Genomic DNA, 23,404 nt, shown 5'->3' with positions numbered 1-23,404 from the left:
ACAAATCCCAAATTCCTCAGCATCTACACATTAGGCTTGGACTATTTTGTGAAGTGAAAAACATAAGCCAAAATTTCTGGTCATGAATGTAATTAAATATTGGTGTTTAAATTTCTATTAGTTGGGAAATTGTTGGAATTACCTTAAACCTCTGACATATCCTAAAATTGTGCAAAGTGAGACTAGGAACAAGAATTAGGGGTAATCGAATCAAGGTAAGCTGATTCCCAGCTTGTGGGACTGGAGTCGGCTCTCCTGTTCCTCGATCCACTTGGGAGTCGGATCGAAATCAGCAGAATTAGTTCAATAATTTTTGTCAGGAAACTAATAGCATCAAGCGGTAATATCTTCAACTTTTTTTCATAATGGAAAGCGGGCTTAATGATCTTTCTATGTCTCTCCCATTTCTCGCGCTCAGTATTTGGGAGCCCCGAAAGTAAGAGATCTCTAAGGAATCGGATCAGTTCCAAAAATTAGAACCTGTACACAGACTTGTTTGAACAAGAACCGGTTCTCGAACCTGTTTTTCGGGTGGTCAGGTCCGATTTTTCAGTAAACCCGGTCTGGTTGCACATCCATATGCAACATCACTTGGCACTTATCATGCATATGAAAGAGAAGGCTTGAAACTTGATCCTGCATATTTCTTTTCCCATACAGACTTCCAACATGACCATCATCCAGTCTAACTTTGATAATGGAACTTAGGTTTCTCTACCTTAAGCATTCACATTGCAGTTACACCAACTACCAATGAGAAAAATGCCAATCGCTGTCAAAACATCAATCACACAACTTTGTTGCTGTCCATCAAAATAGGTGGCCATGTACCGCTAGTCCGGCTTGTTCCAAACCAGTATGACCAGTGGAGAATCAGGCTGGTAGTTGCCAGCCAGGAGGTCAGATTTCGAGGGGTTGCTGGAGAGGAGGGGGAACATGAGTTTGGTGTGCGGGTGGGTCTTGATGGAGAGCGAATCCGGGTCAAAGGAGACGACATTGACCCGGTTGGTGTACTCATCTAGAGCTGGCGGTGCACTTTATCTAACTTTGTCGTCGGGATCAGGGAGTGGTCAATGTTGACTAGCCACTTGTTCAACCGAGGCAGAGTGCGTGGCACGGACTGGGACAGACAGTAGATGCAGGGTGGTAAACAAAAGAGGGGGGGGGGGGGGGGGAGGGGGGGGGGGGGGTGGTATGAACCACATACTAGAATGAACTGCCATTAGATCTTGAGAAGGAGTAACTGTGTTTTGATGTCTAGAATACTTTTAAATGATGAGGAACATCATTGCACTGCAATTGAGAATTGCCTGTACACGGGAGAAAGATTTTAAGAAACTCTCGGTTTTATCTTTTTCTTGCAATTTCATCTTGTCTGCAATCACGTTTAAAGTATAGAGCCCAACACATTGGTTGGTCTCAAGTAATGTCATAATAATGATTAGAATAATTTGGAATCATCAAATTTACCCAGACATTATTCACCTGAGACCTAATTAAGATTAAGGCCATCGATCAGAAAGATTACTTTGATATGGGACCGGACTAGTGGAGTGATTACGCATGTGGATGAAGTGCCATATCGTTCATTTACTAGTCGAATGCTGGCTGCAATGCTCGAATTCCATTACTAGGGCTAGAAAAGAGCTCAACCTTCTCTTGCAGATGATAGATCAATGTGGCTACACATTAGAAAAGAAAATGAAGATGGAAGGCAGATTAAAAAAAAATGCAGAGGACAGTTTAAATTCCGACTCGAAAAATTGAGCTTCCTCTGTAAAAACAAACCTACATTGTCTCATATTCGTTTGTGCTCTTATTATCCCTTTAACTAGCTTCTACGCATTATCTGGATATGTCAATCTTACCACCACTGTGCAAACCTGATGTGCTATGTGGCTTTATCCTCTCAATGGGCATCTGCCATCTGGTATTACTCGACAATAAAGAAGATTGATCTTGTCCTTCAGTCGGGCATGACGCAACCGGATGCGCGTTTCTTAGCGTCTTCAGTCAGGATCTTAGTCCAAGCACTTTACCGATCAGCCGTGCTACTCAGAACCATTTTTAACAGAAGGAAGATCAACTTCAACTGCTTCTACGACTGGGTTCTCCTCACCCCAGACTGCAGCATCAAGGTAACCGAGCTCAAACAGCCTGTCAAGGATATCATCCTCTGCAGGTTTGAGCGCCCAGCTGAAAACCTGATAATATCCTATTGTCAGTTATCTTCGCCATGGATAAATCAAAACTTACTGCGGGAACTGAGATTACCTCTCTGGCGCTCCCCCTATTTCCTGGATTGCAATCTGGGCTGATCCCGATCCCTTGCAACTTGAGTTGGGTGGCTGGAAAGGCACACACACGGACCTGTAGGCGTAAAAAACGGGGACGAGAATGACTCACTCGTGAGTAGCTTTATGACCAATTTGAATGGTCTAGCTTGGAAAATCACAGAACGTCTCAGCCAACAGAAATAACCATCATATCAATACAGGCAAATGTGCTCTCCTGAAGTACTAAAGAAATCCTAAGAATATTTTACTTTGCCACTTTCCAATACCGGCAAATGCAATTTGCACTACTAGAACTATGGCCAAAAACACAATGATCCGTGCCTAATGATACTTTACCGGTCACCCAGTTCAAGAAAATAACAAGATATATCTACCGAACAGGCATGCAGAATGCATGAGAGTTCTTGTCAACCACACTTACCGGTCAACAACCCCGGAAATAGGCCAAGGTAGATAAGCAAAAAATAGAGTACTATATAGAACTGGGTAAAACAAGCCATTCAAAAGATTAAAAAAAGGATGAGAAAAATTAAAGAACTACTGAAGCCACTCAATAAATTGTATGCTAAAGAGCTATATGCAAAGAGAATCTCAAGAAGCAGTATTGCTACTATTAAATTCTCTTCTCCTACTACCAAACAATGACCATTTTGTACATCTGTTAAGGATAAACATGTCAATGGCCTAAAACGGAGAGTCCTCACTGAGTGAGGTTAAGTGAAAAACTCAACGCAAGCACGACATGAAGTTCCGGGTTGCCAAAACCAATCATGGCATTTTCTTCCCCCAAACTGACAGCTATTGGAATCAACCTTAATGCTTCTCACCAAGTAATTAGTCCACCCTTCTTCCAATAGGTCTCTTTCACCTGAACATGTTTCCTATTTAGATGCTATGATGTAGAAACATGCGGCTTCTTTGGATGCCAGGTAAACAGGGAAAAAGTTTACATGATTTTTCAAGACATATCAGCTCTCACTCTTTAATGTGCTAAAGAAATATAATATCTCAAGCACATACGGTTTGAGCAGCAGATGTAGGTGGCATGAACATCGTCGCAGCCCCATCAATGCAAAGTCGGTTACGAAATAATGTGGCTGGTAGTGGCGCGGTATATCTGCAACAGATTATATTTCTCTATGAGCTGCATAGGGAAAGGCAATTTACTACGAATAAAGGTAATTTAGCAACTGTTCACCCCGGGATGAAGGAAGAAGCTAATACTGCATTGATGAGATCTTCTTTGGAGTCAAACTGATCCACCAGTAAACCCCTAGGCCTCCGAAGGATCTGGGTAACAGCAACTGCAGCACCAAAATCAAAAGAAGATGCTGCAAAAATGATTCTTTGGGGAAAAATTAATAACTCAATAGGAAATTCATTTTAAGTGGTGACTTTCATGAACTATATCGCAAACATAGGCAACTAGTCAAGTTCCTCTAATTGCATCTAGTAGAGAACACTCCAAATTCACAAGAGTCTTTCCAATCTAGTCCTAAAAACCCTAAGAGTCCAAAACGAACATCTACATATAGTTCAGTCTCAGCTACCAGATAAGGGAATAACTGCTGCAACATCCTACCCTTCTTCGAGCCACGGATACCACTTCACTCGCTTTTCACAATATGCTTCAGTTCAAGACTTTTCCTATGAAGAAAAGGAATCTGAAACCACTTTCATGAATTGCTGGTGATAAATAGAATTTTAGTGCCCCTGCAAGTGAAGTATGATGGACAAGACAAGGGGACTTTTTGGTTGGAAGGAAAGAGGAGTTAGAAAACAAGACATCCTCCTGCTTTTAGAAGTTTGAAACAAATAAGATGGCAGGGGACGAGCCAAAACGCCAAGTACTACAAGCCAAACAGCTTAAAGTCCCATCACATCCCTTTAAAGTCCTAGGCAGCTGCAACTTTCTAACTTCAAATTTTCTATATCAATGGACACCACAGTTCCATAATTTCAAGATCTTAGAGAGAAAAACATACATAGTAAGATTAGGTATTGGACTTTTAAGGATCATTAAGAGTTGGAAGAGTTTGGGATAGGCTCCTGCAGGGTCATTTGTCAATCAAAGTGATACTAATACCCTAATTTCTTTGTCCACTACTCTATCAGCCATTAGCGTTCATATTTTGCTCCCCGAGTGAGTCACTAGTATTTTTCAATAAGTCAACACAAACTCAAGATCACACTGTCAGAAAATCAATGGTCATTTACACAACAACATAAATGTGCTAGGTAGAGCATACAGGACAGTAGGCAGAGAGAGAGAGAACAGAGGAAGAAAGATGGAATTCTCACTTACTGCGAACCCTTCCATTGGACCTGGTATGAGAATCTTCGGGAAGGAACTTATCAAGCACATCACGAAGAACAGCCTATGCACAAGGAACATAAGAAATGCTATGTTATTTGCCAACATAGGCTTAAATTTCATATTATTGAAATGTCTTGGACGACAAAATAGAATCCTGCAGAAACAGTAGATAATGATAAACACAGTATTTCTTAAGTCTGCACAAACTTTTTGACTCCTCATTTAACAAGGTAAGAGAAAAACAATGTTCTCAGTGGCTGCAATTTTAATTATAATCAAAACATGGTCCTGATCACAGATAAACCAGCAAAAAACTAGCTGAAACCCCATATTATGGCTCGTTCATAAGAACCTTAAATTGATCTGCATCAGTAATTGATTTAGATTATCGCTGTATGGAGTAAAGGGAAAGATGATACGAAGATAAAAATAAATAAAATAAAAGAAGTATCATGTGAAAAGGACAGTCCATACCCCAAGCCGAAAAACAGTTCCTCTTCTCCGACAATCATCAGCGAGTACCTTAGTAGCCATCAAAGCCTCTTCCATGCTGGCTCCAGAAGCAATCACTGCACATACTACAGCGCCAGCTGATGAACCAGCCAATGGTGTGGTTTCCTAAGGCAGAACAGAACATTTTTTATCTAATTAAAGACCTGGTCACCAATTAGACGAGTGACATCACATGTACATGGAAACCCAGTCAACGCATGGGGAAGCTGCTAGTTACAAAAAATAGATGGGAATAAAGAAAGAGAAAAAGTAAACTCTAGCTCATTGATGTATCTAATCTTTTAACAATATTTTAGACTGCTCTGGCATTGTTGGTAACTAAAGCAGAATTGGGTGAAGAACACATAATTCAGGACTGCACAATCAACAGTTGTTGACTCTACTAGTACAAACTACAAACCATAGATGTCATATCAAGATATGAATCGCAAAAGGATGCTTTAAAATGAATCATGAAATAAGATTCGCTAAAGCACCTCATTTGTCCCTGAGATAATACAAGTCAGGAGGCCCATGACAAAAGTATAATGTCATTCACATATATGTCGTGAACTTCTATTGATGAGAAATTCAAACACATGATTTGTTTCAAACAAGAATCGGACTTTAGAAGGTCGTCAACCAGCGTAGTTTTCAGTGAATTGGAAATTGTCATGTATACCATAAACAATAAGCTTTTACTATGAAAATGTTACATTGCTACACACAAACAATCGTAACAGAAACTATAGGATTCGATGAGTGACATATCAGAAATAAGTAGAACAGATAGATTCATATGACTTTGATAGACTAGTGGGAAAATGAACGATTCCAACGTGACTTGGTATTGGATTGATGTGAGCCGCGCGAACAGGGCGCGCTTTGGAAGAATTAATCTGTTACCACGCTATCTTATTAATTAATAGATTCATTCAATAGCTTCATGGCATTTGGGCCACAAACTGAATTCAACTGCAGGATAGGAATTGAAAAAAAGTTATCTGCTATGTACCTCATAGCAATGTAAATGCCCATATCAGATTAAGTAAAAGTGAGGTGATCGAATAAGTCAGAAATTACCTACAGTGCTACAGATCGAACAATCTGACATCGCCAATTCCAAGTATGCTCTCCTAATTTTCCTGGTTAGTTACAGGCACATCAAACCCATTAAGAAGATCATCTTGCAATCGATCAGCAAGTATACTCTCCTCATTGTCCAGATTAGTTACAGGCACACCACCCACGAAGAGGGTGATCTTGTGAATTGCGCGGAACCAACCATGACATAAGACACAGACAAACTTCAAATCTAACTCAACTTCCAATAAGCACGCGTCAATATCATTTGCATCTCCAATCAGCCAAGAAAAATCTAAAAAAGGACCAGAGTAACCCAGATTTAGAAAACAAAATTGCACCTTGACATAGCCCTTCTCGATAAGGAATTGTGCGACCCCAAGATGGTAAGGGAACAAGAGCCCGGCGGCCGAGAAGCTAAACCCAGGACTAGTCACCACCCTCCTCTTCTGCTCTGCCTCCACATCCTTGATCCCCTCCTCCCACACCACAGCAGGCTCTATCCCGTCCTTGATCACAGCGCCAATCCTCTCCTTCCTGTCATACCTCGCTCCCCATCTGCTGCCATTGACGCTGGATCCACTAGGACAGTGCCTGAGGAAACCAGCCTCCGGCAAGGCATTCGCATCTTTCCTGCTGCTGCGGCTCTTGATCAGCAGCGAAGAGATAAAGGGAATGCACTTGGCGGTCAGAGAAGGGAATGGGTTCCCCGGCCGGTGGTGAGAGAGATAAAGGGACGAGAGAGAGGAGGCAGCCATGGAAATTGACAGGCTGCGGAGGTTTTGACTCTGCCGTGCTCTTGCTGTGGAAGAAACAAATGAATATCGAACGTCTTTTAATATGGGGTGGCTGATTCTGCCAACCGAAATAACGGCTACTCCCCACGAATTTTAGTGTCTCCGAAGAATCGCGACCAAAAAAAGAAAACCCATTTTAATCTTAGAGGGAAAATGACTCAATAGTCCTTGAATTTTTTATTTATTTAATGTGATCCCTGAATTTTAACACAACGAGAAATGCCGTCCCTAAACTTTAAATTATTTAATGCAGCACATGAACTTTTGGTACATACTCAATTTAATCCCTAAAATTTATGAAAATGTTCAACATCATCTTTCTATTAATTTTAGTTCAGGGACAATTTCGAACATTTTCAAATAATTCAGGGATCGGATTGAAATTAAATCAAAAGTTTAGAGACCGCATTGAACAAACTAAAAGTTTCAAGACCACGTTGCATATTGGATGGAAGTTCAGCAATGATTTGTGTCATTATCCCAACCTTAAAAATTGATGAGTCGTTGGCAACACTCCTATCCAGCATAACCAATAACTCCTAAACGATTACCTAATGGTTAGCCAAAAGAAAAGTGGAAATTTTAGCCTTAAAAAGAGAAAATTCAAAATAAAGAAAAGAACAAATCCCAAATCCTTAATTTTTACAGATGGACATTATCATTGGTCAAAGACTAGAACTATTTTTTGATGTAAAACACACAAATCAAATTTTGTGATCATAAATATTAGGGGTGAGCATGGTTCCAGGGTAGAACCGAGAACCCCGAACCAGGATCCAGGTTCCAAGTTCCAAGGTATGTAGGGTAGGTTTCAAGTTCCAAAACCTGAGGAATTTGTTCCAACGAGTAGGCCGGGTTCCACTACCTGGAACCCGGATCCTAGATTCTGAAATAAATTTTTATATTTTTCTTGGTATATGTTTTTGCACGATCATACAATGTTCCATGGCATCCGATAATGAGTGTATAATTTGGAACCAAACAAATTTTTAGGTTTCGGGTTCCAAACAATGATAAACGCGCTCTAATATATTGGTTTCAAGTTCTAAATGTAACCTATATAGAGTCTAAAATCATGCACCTCTACTTTCTCTTAGATGTTGTAGCGTTCACTCTCATTTTGCTTAACTAAAAATGAAAAAATAAAAGAAATTGATAGGTTCTCGGGTATCCTAGAACCCGTGATAGGATAGGTTCCTAATGAGGGTAGGTTTCGGTTCCAAAAATGAGGAACCCGTTCGACAGTAGTCGATTCCGATGGAACCCGTAAGAAATGGAACCGCTCACCCCTAATGAATATATAGATACGAAGAAGACGAGCTATTTAATCTTTTTTCTAATAATTATATTAGTGTTTAAATTTCTATTGATGATAGCAATTAGTTGTTTTCTCTTTGGATCGTTGGAGGCTAAGCGATATGTAGCTCAAGAAGGCATAATTGAAAATTATGAAGTTCTACTATGACCAAAAAAAATCTAGTGATCTTATACTAAATGAAAAAGGCACAAATTATTTTCAAATATAAAAATCGAACATCTTTTAATTGGGAAATTACCTTAAACCTCTGTTTGGCTGGAATTTCTCTTGCGATGAAATGCCTTTAATAAAAATTAGTTCTTCAGCTTTTCAATGTAGGGAAAGGATCCTGTGGCAACCCTGGATAGGAATGATCCAGAAATCAGAAAATCTATAGGTAGAAACTTCAATAAGATTATACAAAGTAAATCAAACTAGAGTTTGACTCGACGGAAAGGTTTAGAGGGTACAATTTTACAAAAGAACCAACGCACACAAACTTTGCCGGAGTTTGACTCGACAACAAAGCCTGAGCATGCTTCAATACTATATCGGAGTTTGACTCGATAGCAGAGCGTCTAGGATAAAAATAAATGCCGAAGTTTGACTTGATGATGAGAATTTGAAAGCTATAGCTTAAAAAATTCAAAATGCAATACAAAAAGTAAATTTGTTTGATTTGTTCGGGGCTCCTCTAATGGATGCTTGGTGGTATTTATAATTGTTGCATAGATAACTGTTTTTCGATGGTTGTAGCTGTCAAATCATCTTTGTCGATTGCTTCGATGTCCGCCATTCTTCATGAGCCGCTCGAACACGTCATTCGGCAACTATTTCTAGCCTACACAATGGATCATGTTGCCATCGACAGCTCCCCAATGACTTGTGACGGCTTGCTCCTTCTCTCCTTTATCCTCATCGATGGTGCTAACGTTCTTCACTCGACATGAATCTCATGACCAAGTCTTCACGGGGTTGTATCAAAGCTTTGAGTAACTCTGGATGGCCATTCTCCTGCCGGATGTTCAAAGGATGACTATCTACCAGTTCGTGTGCGAATTCTCGGCGGCATCATCTATTGTTGGAGCCATAATCCATAATTATTTCACTTCCCTCATCGTGTTCTATTGGCCGTACACGTGGCATTAACTTATATCGTTACCGATAAGCTATCCAACATTCATCAACACATCGGTAATTACGGCGCGCCTCACATGTCACAGGCATGACTTTCTCATATCCCTGATATTCTGCTCTGAAAACTTCCCTTCATGCCTCAGGCAAGTGTATCAATAGGCGAGTTGTTTTTTTAGTGTCACCAACCTCTAACATAAATTAGGAAGTGTTGTAGCCACTTAAAGGGTGGAGATAGACGTGAGCGGCAGATAACCTTTGCCCTATCCTCACTCACATTGTGTATATGTATTATCTTAAACGGTTGAAATCATTTTATTCTATATAGGCAAGTCCAAACTATTCTTGGTCAAAGATTCAAAGCCCATGTTTGCTGGGCCTGAACTCGTTTAGATCCGACCTGATTGATTTGGTCGGGTTCCATTATGTCAAGATCTATGTTACACGGACACTCTTTGGAGCCAATCATGTCATGGTGTGCCAACCCTCGACACTCCGACACTCTTCGACACTCTTCGACATGTGACCAACACGTGGTTAGCACTTGAGATATATCAACAACATGAGAGTCCAACATCTCGACACACTATTTCGACACGCACGGGGTTAATTTTAAGCATTCTCAATAAATTAGGGGTTAACATGTAAATCTATGAAAAATATATGTTTACTTAAGTTATATATCCAGCCACTCCAAAACTAATATACCCAACCAATCCAAAAAAATCTAATCATGAATCCCTAATAGAAGAAGAAAAAACTCACCGTCGATATTTTTATATATACATGATAATTTATGATTTTTATAGTTAATATATAACGTGTTCTAACGTGACGAAATTTTCTATTTTTTGAAAAATTACTTGTCAGCGTGTCGTGTCGTATCGTGTCGTGTCTTATATTACATGTCGTGTTGATGCAACATAGGTCAAGATACGGGACCAAGAAGATTGAATTCAGTTGCCAAAGCCTCACGGCTCCGAATGACCGAGCCACTTGCTAAGTGGTTTTTTTAAATGTATATTCGAAGTGCTTTTTCTGTCACGTTGTTGAAGAAGTTACTTAATTAATTATGCATTAGGAGAAAACGATAAATTGAGCATGTTCCAAATGACTTAACGATAAATTGAGCATGTTCCAAATGACTTATACATATCTATGTATTTAAATAAGAGGTTAATACCATGAAAAATCTCAAATTGGTACACTTGCGATAAATTTATCATAAACTATTTTTTTAACAATCAAAAATCCATAAACCGGTACAACTTTGATAAATTTATCTCAAACTGGTACATTTGTGAGAAATTTACCATAAACTATTTTTTTAACTACCAAAAACTCCTAAATCGGTACACCTTTGATAAATTTATCCCAAACCGGTACACTTGTGACAAATTTATCATCTTTTAATTATTGTTAAATTTCACCGTCGAATTGTTGATTTAGATGAAACGTAACAATTTTCGAATGTACACACGTTTGGGGCTTTTACCTTCTATTTGTCACGGATCTATCAATTTGAGATTTTTGGTGGTATTAATCCAAATTAACGGAACTAATAGATGGTAAATTTATCATAGATGTACTAGTTTAGAGTTTTTGTTTGTCAAAAAGATAGTTTATGGTAAATTTATCACGGTATATCGGTTTGGGATTTTTTTGTGATTGAAAAAATAGTTCGGAGTAAATTTATTATAGATATACCATTTGGGGTTTTTCATGATATTAACCCTTTAAATAAGTAATGAGATCCCGTGTTCGACTCTCAACGATCATGTCTTGGGACACTTACCCGGTGGCATTGGCATACCCCCACCACTTTGAGAAATAATCCATTACATGTGGGAAACCTTGATTATAAAAAATAAAAAAAATAAAAATAAAAATAAAAACCTTTAAATAAGTATGGTATGAGGTAAAATGATGTTGTTATGTATTTTGGGATAAGGTCGACTGACTGACTCGACCGTACTGTCATGTTCCCCTTGACTATGATCACGAGCCCCTCGTGCCCCCTAGATCATGCCCTCTTGAGCTCGAGATCATCACGTATGCAATTAATTTGTACTTTGAAACTTCAACAAATTTGATTGCGGTTCAATGTTTAATCTCGTATAGGATTTTGACGTCAATTGCAATGTGGTAATCGGATGATTTTCAGAAATTCTATGTGAATTTGGTTGATTCTCTCGAATTACGGAGAATGGAATTATGTTTATGTAATTTATGTGATTTTAATTTTCCTTGAGAAAGAAACCGAGAAATGACAAATACCGAACGCTTGCCGAGAGATCACGGGATCGAATCCAAGAGGAAACGAGAGAGAGAGAGAGAGAGAGAGACAACAGAAGCAAGCAAGCGACCCAGAAGACCAAAACCCGAAGAGGGAGTAGCTGAACTCGTAATCAATTTCTTCTTCTTCTTCTTCTTCTTCTTCGCAGATCCGAAGACCGATTCGATCGGAGACTCGGGTACCCTCTCTCTCTCTCTCTCTCTCCATCTTCTTCAATGGCGAAGAGGGCGTTGTGGTTGCCGCTGATCCTGCTCTGGTTCGCCGTCGACAGGGGGCAAGCCATCTGGTTGACCCTACCCCCCACCGGCACCAAGTGCGTCTCCGAGGAAATCCAGAACAACGTCGTCGTCTTGGCCGATTACGTCGTCGTCTCCGACGATCACTCCCACATCCCCGCCATCTCCGTCAAGGTCACACCCCGCCCCTCTCTCTCTCTCTCTCGCGCGTTGAATTCCGCTTCTCGCGCTGTATTCTTCTTCTTTTCTTATCCCCGTGAAACTTTGCGTCTTGGATCGGCGGGGACTTTGAGGAGGGAGAAAATTCAGAGGAGATGCGACTGAAAGATTGCGGTTTTCTTTCTCTGTTCTTCCCCCCACCCCCACCCCCTTTGAGATTCCGAGAGTATCGAATATGCGTGACTTAGCCTATTGGGAAACGAAACTCGCTGGGTGCACGAAAGGTTTGAAGCTGAGGACCTGGGATTTTCGGCTGTCTGTAGTTATTGGAGCTTTTTGCGTTATTGATTGCATGCATGTTTACGCGCTGAAGTTTCTGTCGACTAGCAGCTGATAAATCTTGCTGATAGGCAGATGAGCAGTTGGTGCTTTAGAGGCAGAGGAAAACAACTTGAAAAAGAGAGAATTTTGCGAATTTGATACTTCTTTAGAGCTCAGTCCGTCGAATTTTTGGGTCTATGTGTTGGGAGGGGATGTGAATATAATGCATAATTTTGGGGTTGAATTGGCTGTTGCTGGGAGAAGCAGTAGGGTGAGCGCTTGTAGGCCCGGATCTCAATAGCTATTGACATTTTTCTCATTGGTTGTTAGTGTAGTTGCAATCTGAATGCTTAAGATAGATAAACCTGCTGCGAGTTCCTGTGATCACCACCAATCCCCATTCTTCGACGGGGTTTTGATTTTGTAGAATTATGAATTGGTGGTTTGATACTATGAAGTTCAACACTAGACACCTCACCTCTTCCGGATTTTCTTTTTCCTCCTTTTGGGTTTTCTGAAAGGGGCAAAAAGGGAAGGGATTGGGGTTTGATGGTGACAAGCCTCGAGTTGACTCCCCTTGGTACCACAAATAATGTAATCTCTTCACAAAGGTGTTGCCTCAGCAGTCATCCTAGTTCTACCTTACTGACTACTATGGCAAGTCCAAGCTTTATAGCTGATTACAGATTGAGAGGTCTAATGCATTCACTTATCTTTGACTATGTCTGTGGCGTTTTTGGCTAATTAATATTTCTTACCGTTAATGCTTATTTTGTGGCACATCATATGCTCAAAATTGAACTTCCAGCATTTTCCATGTGCTTGTTGGTATAAACAGTGTCGCTTTATAAGAAACTTTGCAACTAGCAAAGGTAAATTTTATTGCTTCTCCATGATACATAGGATTGACTGATTAAAAATTGGAACATGGGATGATACTTGATTGCATAATTAGTTTATCCAACCAGAGAGCCAATTACAGAGATATCTTCTAGTGATTTTGAACTCATTTCTTGAAGCAATCAGACTATTAACAATGATTTTCTTTCTCTTTCTTCTCCAGTTTCAGAGCCTTTAGCCTAAATTCAATTGCTTAATGCCAGTTTCATCTGTGTATCTAATCCCTATTGTATGCCTCCCTAAAAGTGATGAAGATCAGATAATAAACCTTTAGTTGTGAGTCTTATGTTGCTATATTCATTGCTACAGATAGCTTTGGAAGCCCCATGGAATTAATGACACGGCCTTTTTACTCTCCAGAAAAGTTGATTTTGCCAACATAACCTATTTTTGAGACGATTTGTTTTGAACCTATAATTCTGGTGAAATCTTGTGTGTTTATTGATCCTCCTAATTATCTTTACAGAGATTTTTGGTTACTGCACTGATCTTTACATATAAAACCATAAGACATTCTTTGAACTTCGGATAAGGTTCATAGCAAGCACAGCTTTGCTTTCTCTTGAGCATAATTTACATTTAAGACTTGCATATGAAATCAAGTCATGCTGACTTTTATACAAGTTATTAACAAGTGAGCAAATCCCTAAGATCTAACTTTTTTATCTCATGGACAGGATGTGGCACCTCCATACAGAATTGAACCTATAGATCCATGTCTTCCTTGACAGTCAAATAATTCCTCATTCTATACGCATCTTATTTGTATGCATTCATTTTTGGGAGAATGTCATAAACTACTTTTTTTTTTTTTCTGCCGATTGAATACTCCATTTTCAAAAGAAAGAAAAGGTGCCTAATTTGCTCACAGGGCAGAGTATACTACTTAACACCTCAACAAGCTGCAAATCCATTGAGCAATTGTTTAGGAATAGAGCATAAGAAAACAAAAGTACCTTTTCAAAACCAAATTGGATGGTGCAAATGATGTTTTACAGGTCTTGGCATTAGCCTTTCACAATTTGCGAGATCCAGCTTACTCTGTTGTTTGAGGCTTAGGGATGTAGACTTATTTGTAGAGTGTATTGAAAGACTTCTTTTGCAGTTTCTTCATTTTCCTGTTGATCAACTATTGCTTTTACCACCTGCACCTCCCCAAAGGCAGTGTTTGAATCCCGAACTTAACCGGTGGTACTTTGGTGCACGTGTTGCCCCAGGTTTTCCTGTTCGGGTCACCAAAAAAGAAAACTATTGCTTTTACTGCAGTAAGTCTTTGTATATCTCTGTTAGGGCCTTATGAATGACATAGAAAGTTTGGAATGGAAGGTCAAATAAAAGACTTATGGTTCTCAACTTACTGAAGGCTTCTTTGTCATTTCAAAAGCCAATGTTAAAGTTCTGATCTTATTTCAGGAGTTGGAATTATGAGCAAATTGAATTACTAGATTTAGTTGGAAAAGTATCAAGTAGAAGATTACATGCATTCACACGATCCTTCGTTTTCATGTTTCTATCAGTAAGATATTCGTTATAATAATGAGACAACAGAGATTATGCTAGATTTCCAACATTGAGCTATTCTGAAAGTTGAAATGCCTTATCAGTGGAAATATAATTTGGAGAATAGTCTGATAGTTCTTTTGCTTTCTTCTGAGAATTGTCGTGTTTGTTCTACAGCAGATAAAGCGGAAGAACCGACAGTTGCTTGATTTACCTTTCCCTTTGTGCTCTCTCTTGTTTTTCTTAGGAGATTTGACCCAGTTGATTAAAGTAGGTAACTTAAGCAACGGCAACATGTGAGGGAAAAACTGTGCTTTGACAAATGGTGCAAGGAGACCCCCTTAATGCCTTAATCTTGACTTTCAAAACCAACTCGATGTAGTCAAATTCTATTGGTAGGCATAAACTGTCTCGGCAAACTCAGTGTTGTTCTTGTCATGACCCATCTCTAACAACTCTATTCAATAAGGGAAAAGTTTTGTTTGTCTCACATCTTGAACCTTTTTAATATTACCCTTGCGACTCACTGAACTCATTTCATCAAGTAACCATTCACTTCATATGTCTAATAACTACCCACTATCACCATATTTACTCCATTAAATAATCACCCAACTCCTCTCAAAACGTTTCCTTTTTCTGTGATAAATAACCTCTCACTGGTGCGTGCCTCAACACTAGTAGAATAAATAGCCTTATGCTGCCCAAGGCATGAGCTGAATAAGTGAATAATTAACTTCTTTCTCTATTGATAAATGAAAAAGAGTCTTTTCTCACATAGATTTACTGATATTTGGGAACCAGATAATTGTTTGATTGAAGGCAAGCTCATGTTTGTTAAATTTTTGCTTCTATCTTTGTAGGTGACTTCACCATATGGCAACAATTTGCACCACCAGGAGAATGTCACTCATGGTCAATTTGCATTCACAACTAGTGAAGCTGGCAACTACTTGGCCTGTTTTTGGGTGGATGGTCATTAATCAAGGAAGTGGAGAAGTAAGTGTCAATATTGATTGGAAAACTGGAATTGCAGCGAAGGATTGGGAATCAGTTGCAAGAAAAGAGAAGATTGAGGTAAGGACTGTGGTTTCTTGTTTATATGGTATTTCCATCCTAAAGGTAAATATTAGAAGGTGTTTCCACTATAAAGGAACTTGCTCTTAGGTGTCTAGGAAAGAGAATCTTCAACAAACTGGATTGTCTCCTAGTCTCTAAGGAAAAAAAAATTCATACATTTGTGATGTCATTTTCTGTATGTTTCTAACATGCAGACGTTCCTCACAAATTGACCTTTGTTTTAATTTTCACTGGAGATTCATAATATGCTTCAGGGTGCACTCTTAATGTGCATTTTGATGAAGAATAATTGTCATTGGATCTGAGAGACACTATGTAGATGGGGCATCTGTGGCATGCTGTGATGCCTTTAATAGCAGTTATCTAGTCTGGATAAGTGAGTGTTTCGGTGGTTGTTTTTTCTCCACACGAAGCGAAGTGGTGAATCTTGTTAGAAGGTGGAATATCTCTATTTTGCAAAATGGTCGCTAAAATATACTCCTTGAGCCCTTTCTTCGTTTATTTTTTTTTCTGGGTATCCTTTGAATACCCTGAATCCTTTGAGATTTTCTTCAACAGCGGCTTTCTCAATGTTTCCTCGTCAATGTTCTACAGGGCGTGGAGCTTGAGCTCAGGAAGCTCGAAGGAGCTGTGGAGGCCATACATGAAAATCTATTGTACTTGAAGAGCAGGTAATTTGTGTATTTCTACTTGATATTGATTATTCTCGTTTCACACTTTGTAGTAATGTCCCTTAATCATTGCCTGTAATAACAGAGAAGCAGAGATGAGGATGGTGAGCGAAAAAACCAATGCCAGAGTGGCCTGGTTCAGTATAATGTCCTTGGGATTATGCATCGTTGTTTCGGCCTTTCAGATTTGGTACTTGAAGCGATTCTTCCAAAAGAAGAAGCTTATTTAAATTATATGACTAGGTACGTCACTGGTTAAAAGTGGATGTGAGACCTTTTGATTATTTGTTGCTATTGTAGGTGTAGGAGGAGAAAAATTTTGACACAGGAAAGGACTAGATTTCACTGTTATAACAAGTAAAAGTTATCATCATATTCTGTAGCAGCATGCTTGTATGTCTCGTTCTTCAGATTAAAGGCCTGATGATATGCATGCGAATTCGAATGGTTTGACTCATGAGTCAACCGGGGATAGATTCTCGACATTGCATGTAATTTCAATGTTAGCCCCTTATGCAAGCAGTCCCATGTGAACTGCCTGAACCTGCACTATGTGATTTTAAGGCGGATGATACATAAAGGATGCGTCGAGCACCGGCTAGGGCATGAATGGACTGAGAACGGGCTGACCACTCGCAGTGTCCGAAGAACCGCCTGGATAGTGGACAATGAGCATACGGCCCATTCCTGGGGCTTGAAGCGCCCCCAGAAAGGTGCCCGGACGACCTCAGAACATCTACACTAACTACTTGTTAGGTGACTTAAAGTACGAACACAAAGAGGGTAGTAGAGAATACAAATAAAGATGAAGTAACCAAACGAATCACATTTAGTTGAATCTCAGAAAGCAGATATCACCGGACTAGAGCTCTTATCAAAATGTTTTGACGGCGACAAAGATGTAAGGACGGCTGGAAGATGCCCTAAGAGCTGCGAATCTTGGTGGCTCGGAGTCTCGTGACATTCTCGATGGACTTCATGAAACTTTTGAGGTGAGGTTCAAGAAGTCCGTACATTTAAACATTTCCATGAAAAATAAAAAGTATTTCTCATTCATTTATTTTTGTAAATGATATAAACAATCACTTTTAGGAAGATATTTTTTAAATTATTCATTTATCACGAAACAAACAAAACCTTAAAGCAAAAGGAAGGAGAGAGATATACGTGGCAACATTAATTCCATAGAGTGAGTAAGAAGAGAGGATGAAGAATTCGAGAAAAGAGAAAAAGGGAAAATTGGCGAGGAAGATAGCCAAGACCTTGGCCAAGCTAATTCGAGCATATACTCCCCAGGGCTCGAGATCATCCGCTATCGCTTCGACGTTATTCTTAACGAACATAGCATTTCGCCTAATCGCTATCTCTTGCTTAAGTTTATTCGAAGTTCATTTCATGGTGTGAGCGTGCTAGCAATGCGGTCTTCAACAGTCTTCCCCTCTCACTTCACATTTTAAAGTAGTTCTTTTGTGTCTCCATAATCTCAGAGAACTTCCCGTTGCATAATTAAGTCACTGGAATCGTAGTATTTCCTGCTCCTCTCTATGCACCAATTTCAATCTACTGAAGGAAGAGAACAAAAATTGTAAGAAGAAAAGATGTTTACTACTTCATGTCACTGTTCTCAAGGTCTAAAAGTAGTGGCTAAAACACAAATTCTTAGATTACAGTTCCCCACGAAACTCTAGTAAATGGAAGCGATCTTTCTAGGAGCAAAATCTGTGGCAGTGAAAGGATTGGATCAAGTGAAAAACTCTGCCAAGTTCTCTTAAATTACACTGGCTAACTATTGTAGAACAAACAGAGACTCGAGCACCATTATGCGTCAAATGAGCGAGCGGTACAGAAGATGTACATACCCAATACTAAGCTATGCTACTGCTGCCTGCGGAAGGCACAGGAATCCTCCTCGCAGGCCGGGACCTGGACGGCTTCTTCACATAAGAAGAATTCCACTCCCCACCGTCCTGGGCATAGTAATCCATCGGGTAATCTCCAATGCCGTCGCACTTCGAAGCTCCGCTACTCCCGCATTCGCATCCTGAGCCGCCCTTGCTGCAACCGGAATCGGCTATGCAACCCGAGTTCGTCTTCAAATTTCTCTCCCACCAGCCAGAAACGAACCCAAGAGCGATCTCCGCCTCGAACGGTGTCAATACCGGCTTATGAAATGCGTCACCCCAGTCGATGGAAAGCCTCGGACAGGCGATCTGAATCCAAGCATCCACAGAATCCTCGAACAGAGCGATCCTCCCAGGAGTGATCTCAGACATCAAAACCACCGTGTATTCAAAGCCCTTTTCCCTCATCTTCTTCTCCAACCTGTCTAAAATCCTCGGATTACCTTGCCTCCCGAGCGTCCCCAACACGACTCCCCAACTCCTCGCGCACTCCTTCGCCTTCAATATCGCGTTCCGCCTTGATTCCCTCATCCCCTTTTGATCATACTCCTCAAGAAACAACTTCCCCATGTAGGGATCGTATCGAAAGGTCTTAATCCCTGGGTTCGCTATCATAAAAGCCTCCAAGTGAAACCTCCCATCTGCTACAAACACCGCAATCGTCCCCTCGTTCGAGTCAGAACCGGACCCTTGGAGCGGTGCATCCGAGAACCTCACCTGCCGACAGCGGCTTTGCCTGCGGCACCAAAACCCTAAACCCACTGCTCTCAATCTCGGGCTTCGCCGCGCGAATCGCCCCAGCGAACTGAATCGTGCCCGCGAGCACGACGTCCGAGTAGTCCCCGCCCAAATTGAGCTTCAGAGTTTCCACGAGATGGCCGACATCGATCCGAATCTCGACGAACACGTAGAGGCAAGGTATGGTGGTGGTGTCCACGGGGACGAGGCAGCTGTGGCCGTAGTGGATGAGGAGGTCGGCGCCGAGGGCGAGGGCGGAGAGGTCGTCGACGCAGCAGGCGCCGTAGGTGACGTCGCCGAGGACGAAGCAGTGTTCGACGGCGGCGAAGGAGGCGAAGATGTCGGAGAGGAGGAGGGAGTACATGAGGAGGCCCTCGGGGAGCTGGAGGGCCACGCGCTTGGCGCCGGAGGAGAGGATGCGGGCGACGCACTTGTGGACCTCGAAGTTGTAGTTCGCCGGGAGGAGGGAGATGGCGGCGTTGAGGGAGGCGTTGTTGAGGATGGTGTCGGGGATCTGGGACTTCGTGAACCGCTTCGGCGTCGGCCTGGCCGGCTTCACCGCCGCTCCGTCGCCGGTGGCGTCGTCTCCGTCCATGGCCGTGGCCATAACTGCGCTCAGCCTAGCAAAGCTCGCGCTCTCTCGGTTTCGGCCTCGGATCAGTGATCGAATTCACGGAAGTCCTAAAAGAAAGAGTTCACCGCACGAAAGCCCTTCGAATTAATTATTCAATTAATCTTTAACGTGATATTTTTAAATTAATTTATCTCTCTTAAGCAGCGTTTTTAATTATTTTTCTACAAATCTTATTTAAATTAGAACAAAAAATAAAAAAAAACTAAAATTTTATTTAAAGAAATTGAAAAAAAAAAAAGAGTGAATGAAAGGCCTAACTAGTGGGGCATTGCTGCCCGTCGCTGGGGCGAGGGTGACCAACCCTCATTATGCCGAGGCGAGGCATCACCCGAAATGAAAAATCGATCAATCCTAATTGAACGAAAAGGGAATGGCTACAGATAGAATTTAGAGGGGGCATGCCTAGCTGCCTATATGAAATCGATCAATCTCGCTCGTTGTGATCGAAGTTTATTTTTATCATAGCTCCTACGTAATAGTAAAACGGGTGTGTAGTACATAATTGAAAGTTGTTGAAATGCTACCTTGTGGGTGTTTTAGATTGGTCACGCCATTCTTGACGAAGCTTGCTTACTTGCTAAAGCTGTCAACCATGTTCATTTCTTGTGCATGGACATGAATGCATAACAGCAGTACCAACTAGTGCAGTGGCGACTTATTTGCAAAGACTAATCCACCTCCTTGTCGAGAGTTCTTGGAAGCGACGGTTGCAACTTTTGAGGCTCGCCGAAGCTTAAGATTAGCCAGAACCCGGATGTTAATAGCTGCAAGAAAATGTGTCAACCTACAATCCTAGGTTTCGTTCCATCTAAATGGAGCTATTAGGACGAGTGTGTCATCGAACCGACGGAGATACTTGTGGACATCTACTCCTGATCTTACCTTCCTAAATGTTTAGGAGCTTTGGCTGTATCTCAGGAAACCGAGACGTCGTGCTCGCTACCTTGCTACATACATACTTAGGTCTCATGAAGAGATGGAGTTACATCTAATGTACAAGCCAGTGGCGATGTATCGTTTGTCCGAGGTCATGCACGAAACAAAGGCCCCCGCTGATGATGGTGGCCGTCCAGGTCGCATGGTCGAAGTCAACATATTGAGCAAGCTCGCAGCGAGCGACCGGAGATGCTCGTCGTTGCCTTACCACTCCATTTTTGCGACCGCCGTTGTGGGCCCTCCAGCTTTCTTCTTAGAAAGGTCACACACGCGCGCAAGCCTCACTTCACAGCTCGTGCATGCCCTTCTTTTTTGTGGGCTATCTGGGTAAAGTGGATATTTGTGGATGCCATAACAGCCTTGAACCCATGTTTACATGTGCTACTGCAGCAAACAGAATGGTAGCCTTACTTGGGCAAATCTCTAGTCCTTTGTTGTAGACTATGATGGAATGAATTGTCGGGCATCAATGTTCCAGAGTTTGTGCCTAGCAAGCTTATCAATGACATCGGCAACCTACATCTTGGCCATGACCAACCTTGTCCTGGCCGTAACTTTCGTCTTGGCTATTTCTTGTGGGTATGTACAGGATTTCTCAGGAAAATTCGATAATTGTTTATTGAAATGAAGATTGACAAAAGCAAAATGTTCACTAAAGAAAACATATTGTACAGGCTCATTTTATAAACGACCTAATTAAAATGGTCATTTATGAAATTACTGTGAGATTACTCACCATTCCTGGGCATGAATATCCGACATGGTGTGTGGTTCCCTTTCGTGTTCACGTTGATCGATCAAAATTAGGTTGGAGAAGGGTAGGCTAATGACAGCTGCAGGGAAAGCGAAAGTGTTAGGAACACTAGGAGGAATTGATGAGGCAATGCTGCCCCCGTTCTCCAAGGTCGTGGAAGTCAACCTCTTGTCGGCACACGGGAACCCCGTTGCACCATGTGGCGACGACCCAGCAAAGCCACGTGGTTCGAGGGGTCACCTGCGTCGACCAAAGAGGTTGACTTCCATATCCTTGTAGAACATGAGCAGCATTGGCCTGCCAATCCCAATCATTTATTGTCTCACATTATAATTTGCACGTGAATTGCATGTGAGCAAATCAAATTCCATGTGCCATGGTAAAAATTCCATTCCACAAGCTATTCATAATCCAGCTTGCAAGTGAATTGCACAAGAGAGGATATTAAAGATTTGTCCCACATCATAATCCGGCTTGCACATGAATTGCATATAAGAAGGGGTGTTGAAGCATTGTTCCATATAGCGTGACAATGGGTCCTCAATGCTTTTCATATGTATGTTGTATTCCTCCACCTATCAATTAAGTTTTTAGATTGGACTTTCTAATAATTTTAATATGCCGATGTCACATAATGCTAGAGAAAGGTTTAGCACATTACAATGCTAAAATTTCATTTAACATGGCTCATAAATGTGAAATGCAAGAAACTAATGTGAATTTTTTTGCTAGGGGCCAAATCATGATAATATCGACGAATTAAGATAGAAAATATATGTGTAGGTCAAGTCAAGAAAGCATCATATGCTCACATAACTTTCCTTGTACTCTCACAAACAGAACAAATCATTTTAGTCACGCGACGAAGCAAACAAGAGCACAGAATCTGATCCAGTACGAACCTAGGATTCGATCCAATTCTAGTCAAGATCAAGGGGACTCCATATTGAGATGAAGAGCGGCCGCTCGAATAGGACCATGCTTGTAAGAAGGAGATGGCTGCACCCAGAAGTTCTGCAAAATTATGGTCGGAGCAACTTTTGCTTCCTGGAAAGTGAAGTTTTGGCCAATGCAAGTTCTAGGACCCCAACTGAAAGGGAAAAAGCAGAGCTTGTTCTTAATTGCCTTTGTGAATCCCTCGAAGAATCTCTCCGGATTGAACTCTTTGGCATCATCGCCCCAAATCCATGGATCACGGTGGATTAGGATCGTGGACACAAAAGCAGAATGTCTGGAAGTACTTGTATATCTCCTAACTTGGTCCTCGGCATAAATGCACGCGGATATAATATGAGCACCTCATTCAGTATCATGCTTACCTTGCATATGAATCAATGTATTGTGAGCCTGTCTTTTTCCAAAGAGATGTTGAGATTGCGACCTAACTTTTTTATGTCATCCATGTTGTAACTTCGAATGAGAAGGTACAATGGATATGTTTCTCTTCTGTCACAAACAGAACAAAACTTGAATAATTGCTGCCAAAATATTTTCGGGTTTAGGGAAACAACACAACAAATTTCAGGTTAGGTGCTGAAATCAATAATATACCGCTGAAATGGAGATAAACGGTAGACTACAATGAGATGAGAATCATTAAAATTTTCATTCGGCTCCGCCAATCAAAATCAAGTCTGTTGTTGCAGAAAGCTTGGATAACTTCCTCTCTTGCTCTGTCTGGCTCGTTTTCATACTTGCTCAGTAAAATCAAAGTCCAAGTAAGCAAAATATAAGTCGTCTCTTGACCAGCTACGTTAAACACTTTGCACTCTTGAATCACATCCTCTTTGCTCATATCTTTTGATGCATTCATGCATTGCTGTTTGATTTGAGCAAACTCCTTTTTGTAAAGAGATCTCTT

At 41.0% G+C, this 23,404-nt stretch overlaps 3 protein-coding genes and 1 long non-coding RNA gene across 4 annotated transcripts; 1 reads left to right on the top strand and 3 right to left on the bottom strand.

Moving 5' to 3' along the window:
• Positions 1 to 103: 103 nt before the first annotated feature.
• On the bottom strand, positions 104 to 13,987 carry LOC125315199. The gene is made up of 3 exons (XR_007198553.1): positions 13,842 to 13,987; positions 1,486 to 1,492; positions 104 to 114 (listed from the first exon to the last, which is right to left on the bottom strand). It is a non-coding gene; the product is annotated as an uncharacterized LOC125315199 (long non-coding RNA).
• LOC115727218 (patatin-like phospholipase domain-containing protein 2) lies at positions 1,764 to 7,001 on the bottom strand. The gene is made up of 7 exons (XM_030657397.2): positions 6,531 to 7,001; positions 5,089 to 5,232; positions 4,603 to 4,675; positions 3,496 to 3,601; positions 3,318 to 3,414; positions 2,275 to 2,370; positions 1,764 to 2,204 (listed from the first exon to the last, which is right to left on the bottom strand). The coding sequence occupies exons 1-7, from the start codon at positions 6,945 to 6,947 to the stop codon at positions 2,052 to 2,054; spliced, it is 1,086 nt and encodes a 361-aa protein (XP_030513257.2). The 5' UTR covers positions 6,948 to 7,001; the 3' UTR covers positions 1,764 to 2,051.
• On the top strand, positions 11,718 to 16,960 carry LOC115727219 (transmembrane emp24 domain-containing protein p24delta3-like). The gene is given in 5 exon segments (XM_030657398.2): positions 11,718 to 12,123; positions 15,693 to 15,809; positions 15,811 to 15,906; positions 16,504 to 16,580; positions 16,666 to 16,960. Coding segments are annotated over 5 exon segments (630 nt in total). The 5' UTR covers positions 11,718 to 11,928; the 3' UTR covers positions 16,811 to 16,960.
• Positions 16,961 to 18,096: 1,136 nt separating this feature from the next.
• LOC115727222 (2-(3-amino-3-carboxypropyl)histidine synthase subunit 1-like) lies at positions 18,097 to 19,895 on the bottom strand. Its single transcript, XM_048279614.1, is given in 3 exon segments — positions 18,097 to 18,165; positions 18,438 to 19,163; positions 19,165 to 19,895. Coding segments are annotated over 2 exon segments (1,380 nt in total). The 5' UTR covers positions 19,827 to 19,895; the 3' UTR covers positions 18,097 to 18,165; positions 18,438 to 18,445.
• Positions 19,896 to 23,404: the final 3,509 nt, after the last annotated feature.

The sequence above is a fragment of the Rhodamnia argentea genome, chromosome 5, assembly GCF_020921035.1.
Source record: "Rhodamnia argentea isolate NSW1041297 chromosome 5, ASM2092103v1, whole genome shotgun sequence".
Taxonomy (NCBI): Eukaryota; Viridiplantae; Streptophyta; class Magnoliopsida; order Myrtales; family Myrtaceae; genus Rhodamnia; species Rhodamnia argentea.
Note: the sequence above shows the minus strand (reverse complement) of the source record. Positions and strands in the feature narration are given on the sequence as shown.

Bases quoted from the DNA above. Each gene is read 5' to 3' on its own strand.
- LOC115727218 (XM_030657397.2), bottom strand. From the start codon at position 6,947: ATGGCTGCCTCCTCTCTCTCGTCCCTTTATCTCTCTCACCACCGGCCG. The intron at 5,233-6,530 runs GTGCAATTTTGT...GTTCTGCCTTAG, and splicing joins TCGAGAAGGGCTATGTCAAG to GAAACCACACCATTGGCTGG. The intron at 4,676-5,088 runs GTATGGACTGTC...CCTTGTGCATAG, and splicing joins GAACTGTTTTTCGGCTTGGG to GCTGTTCTTCGTGATGTGCT.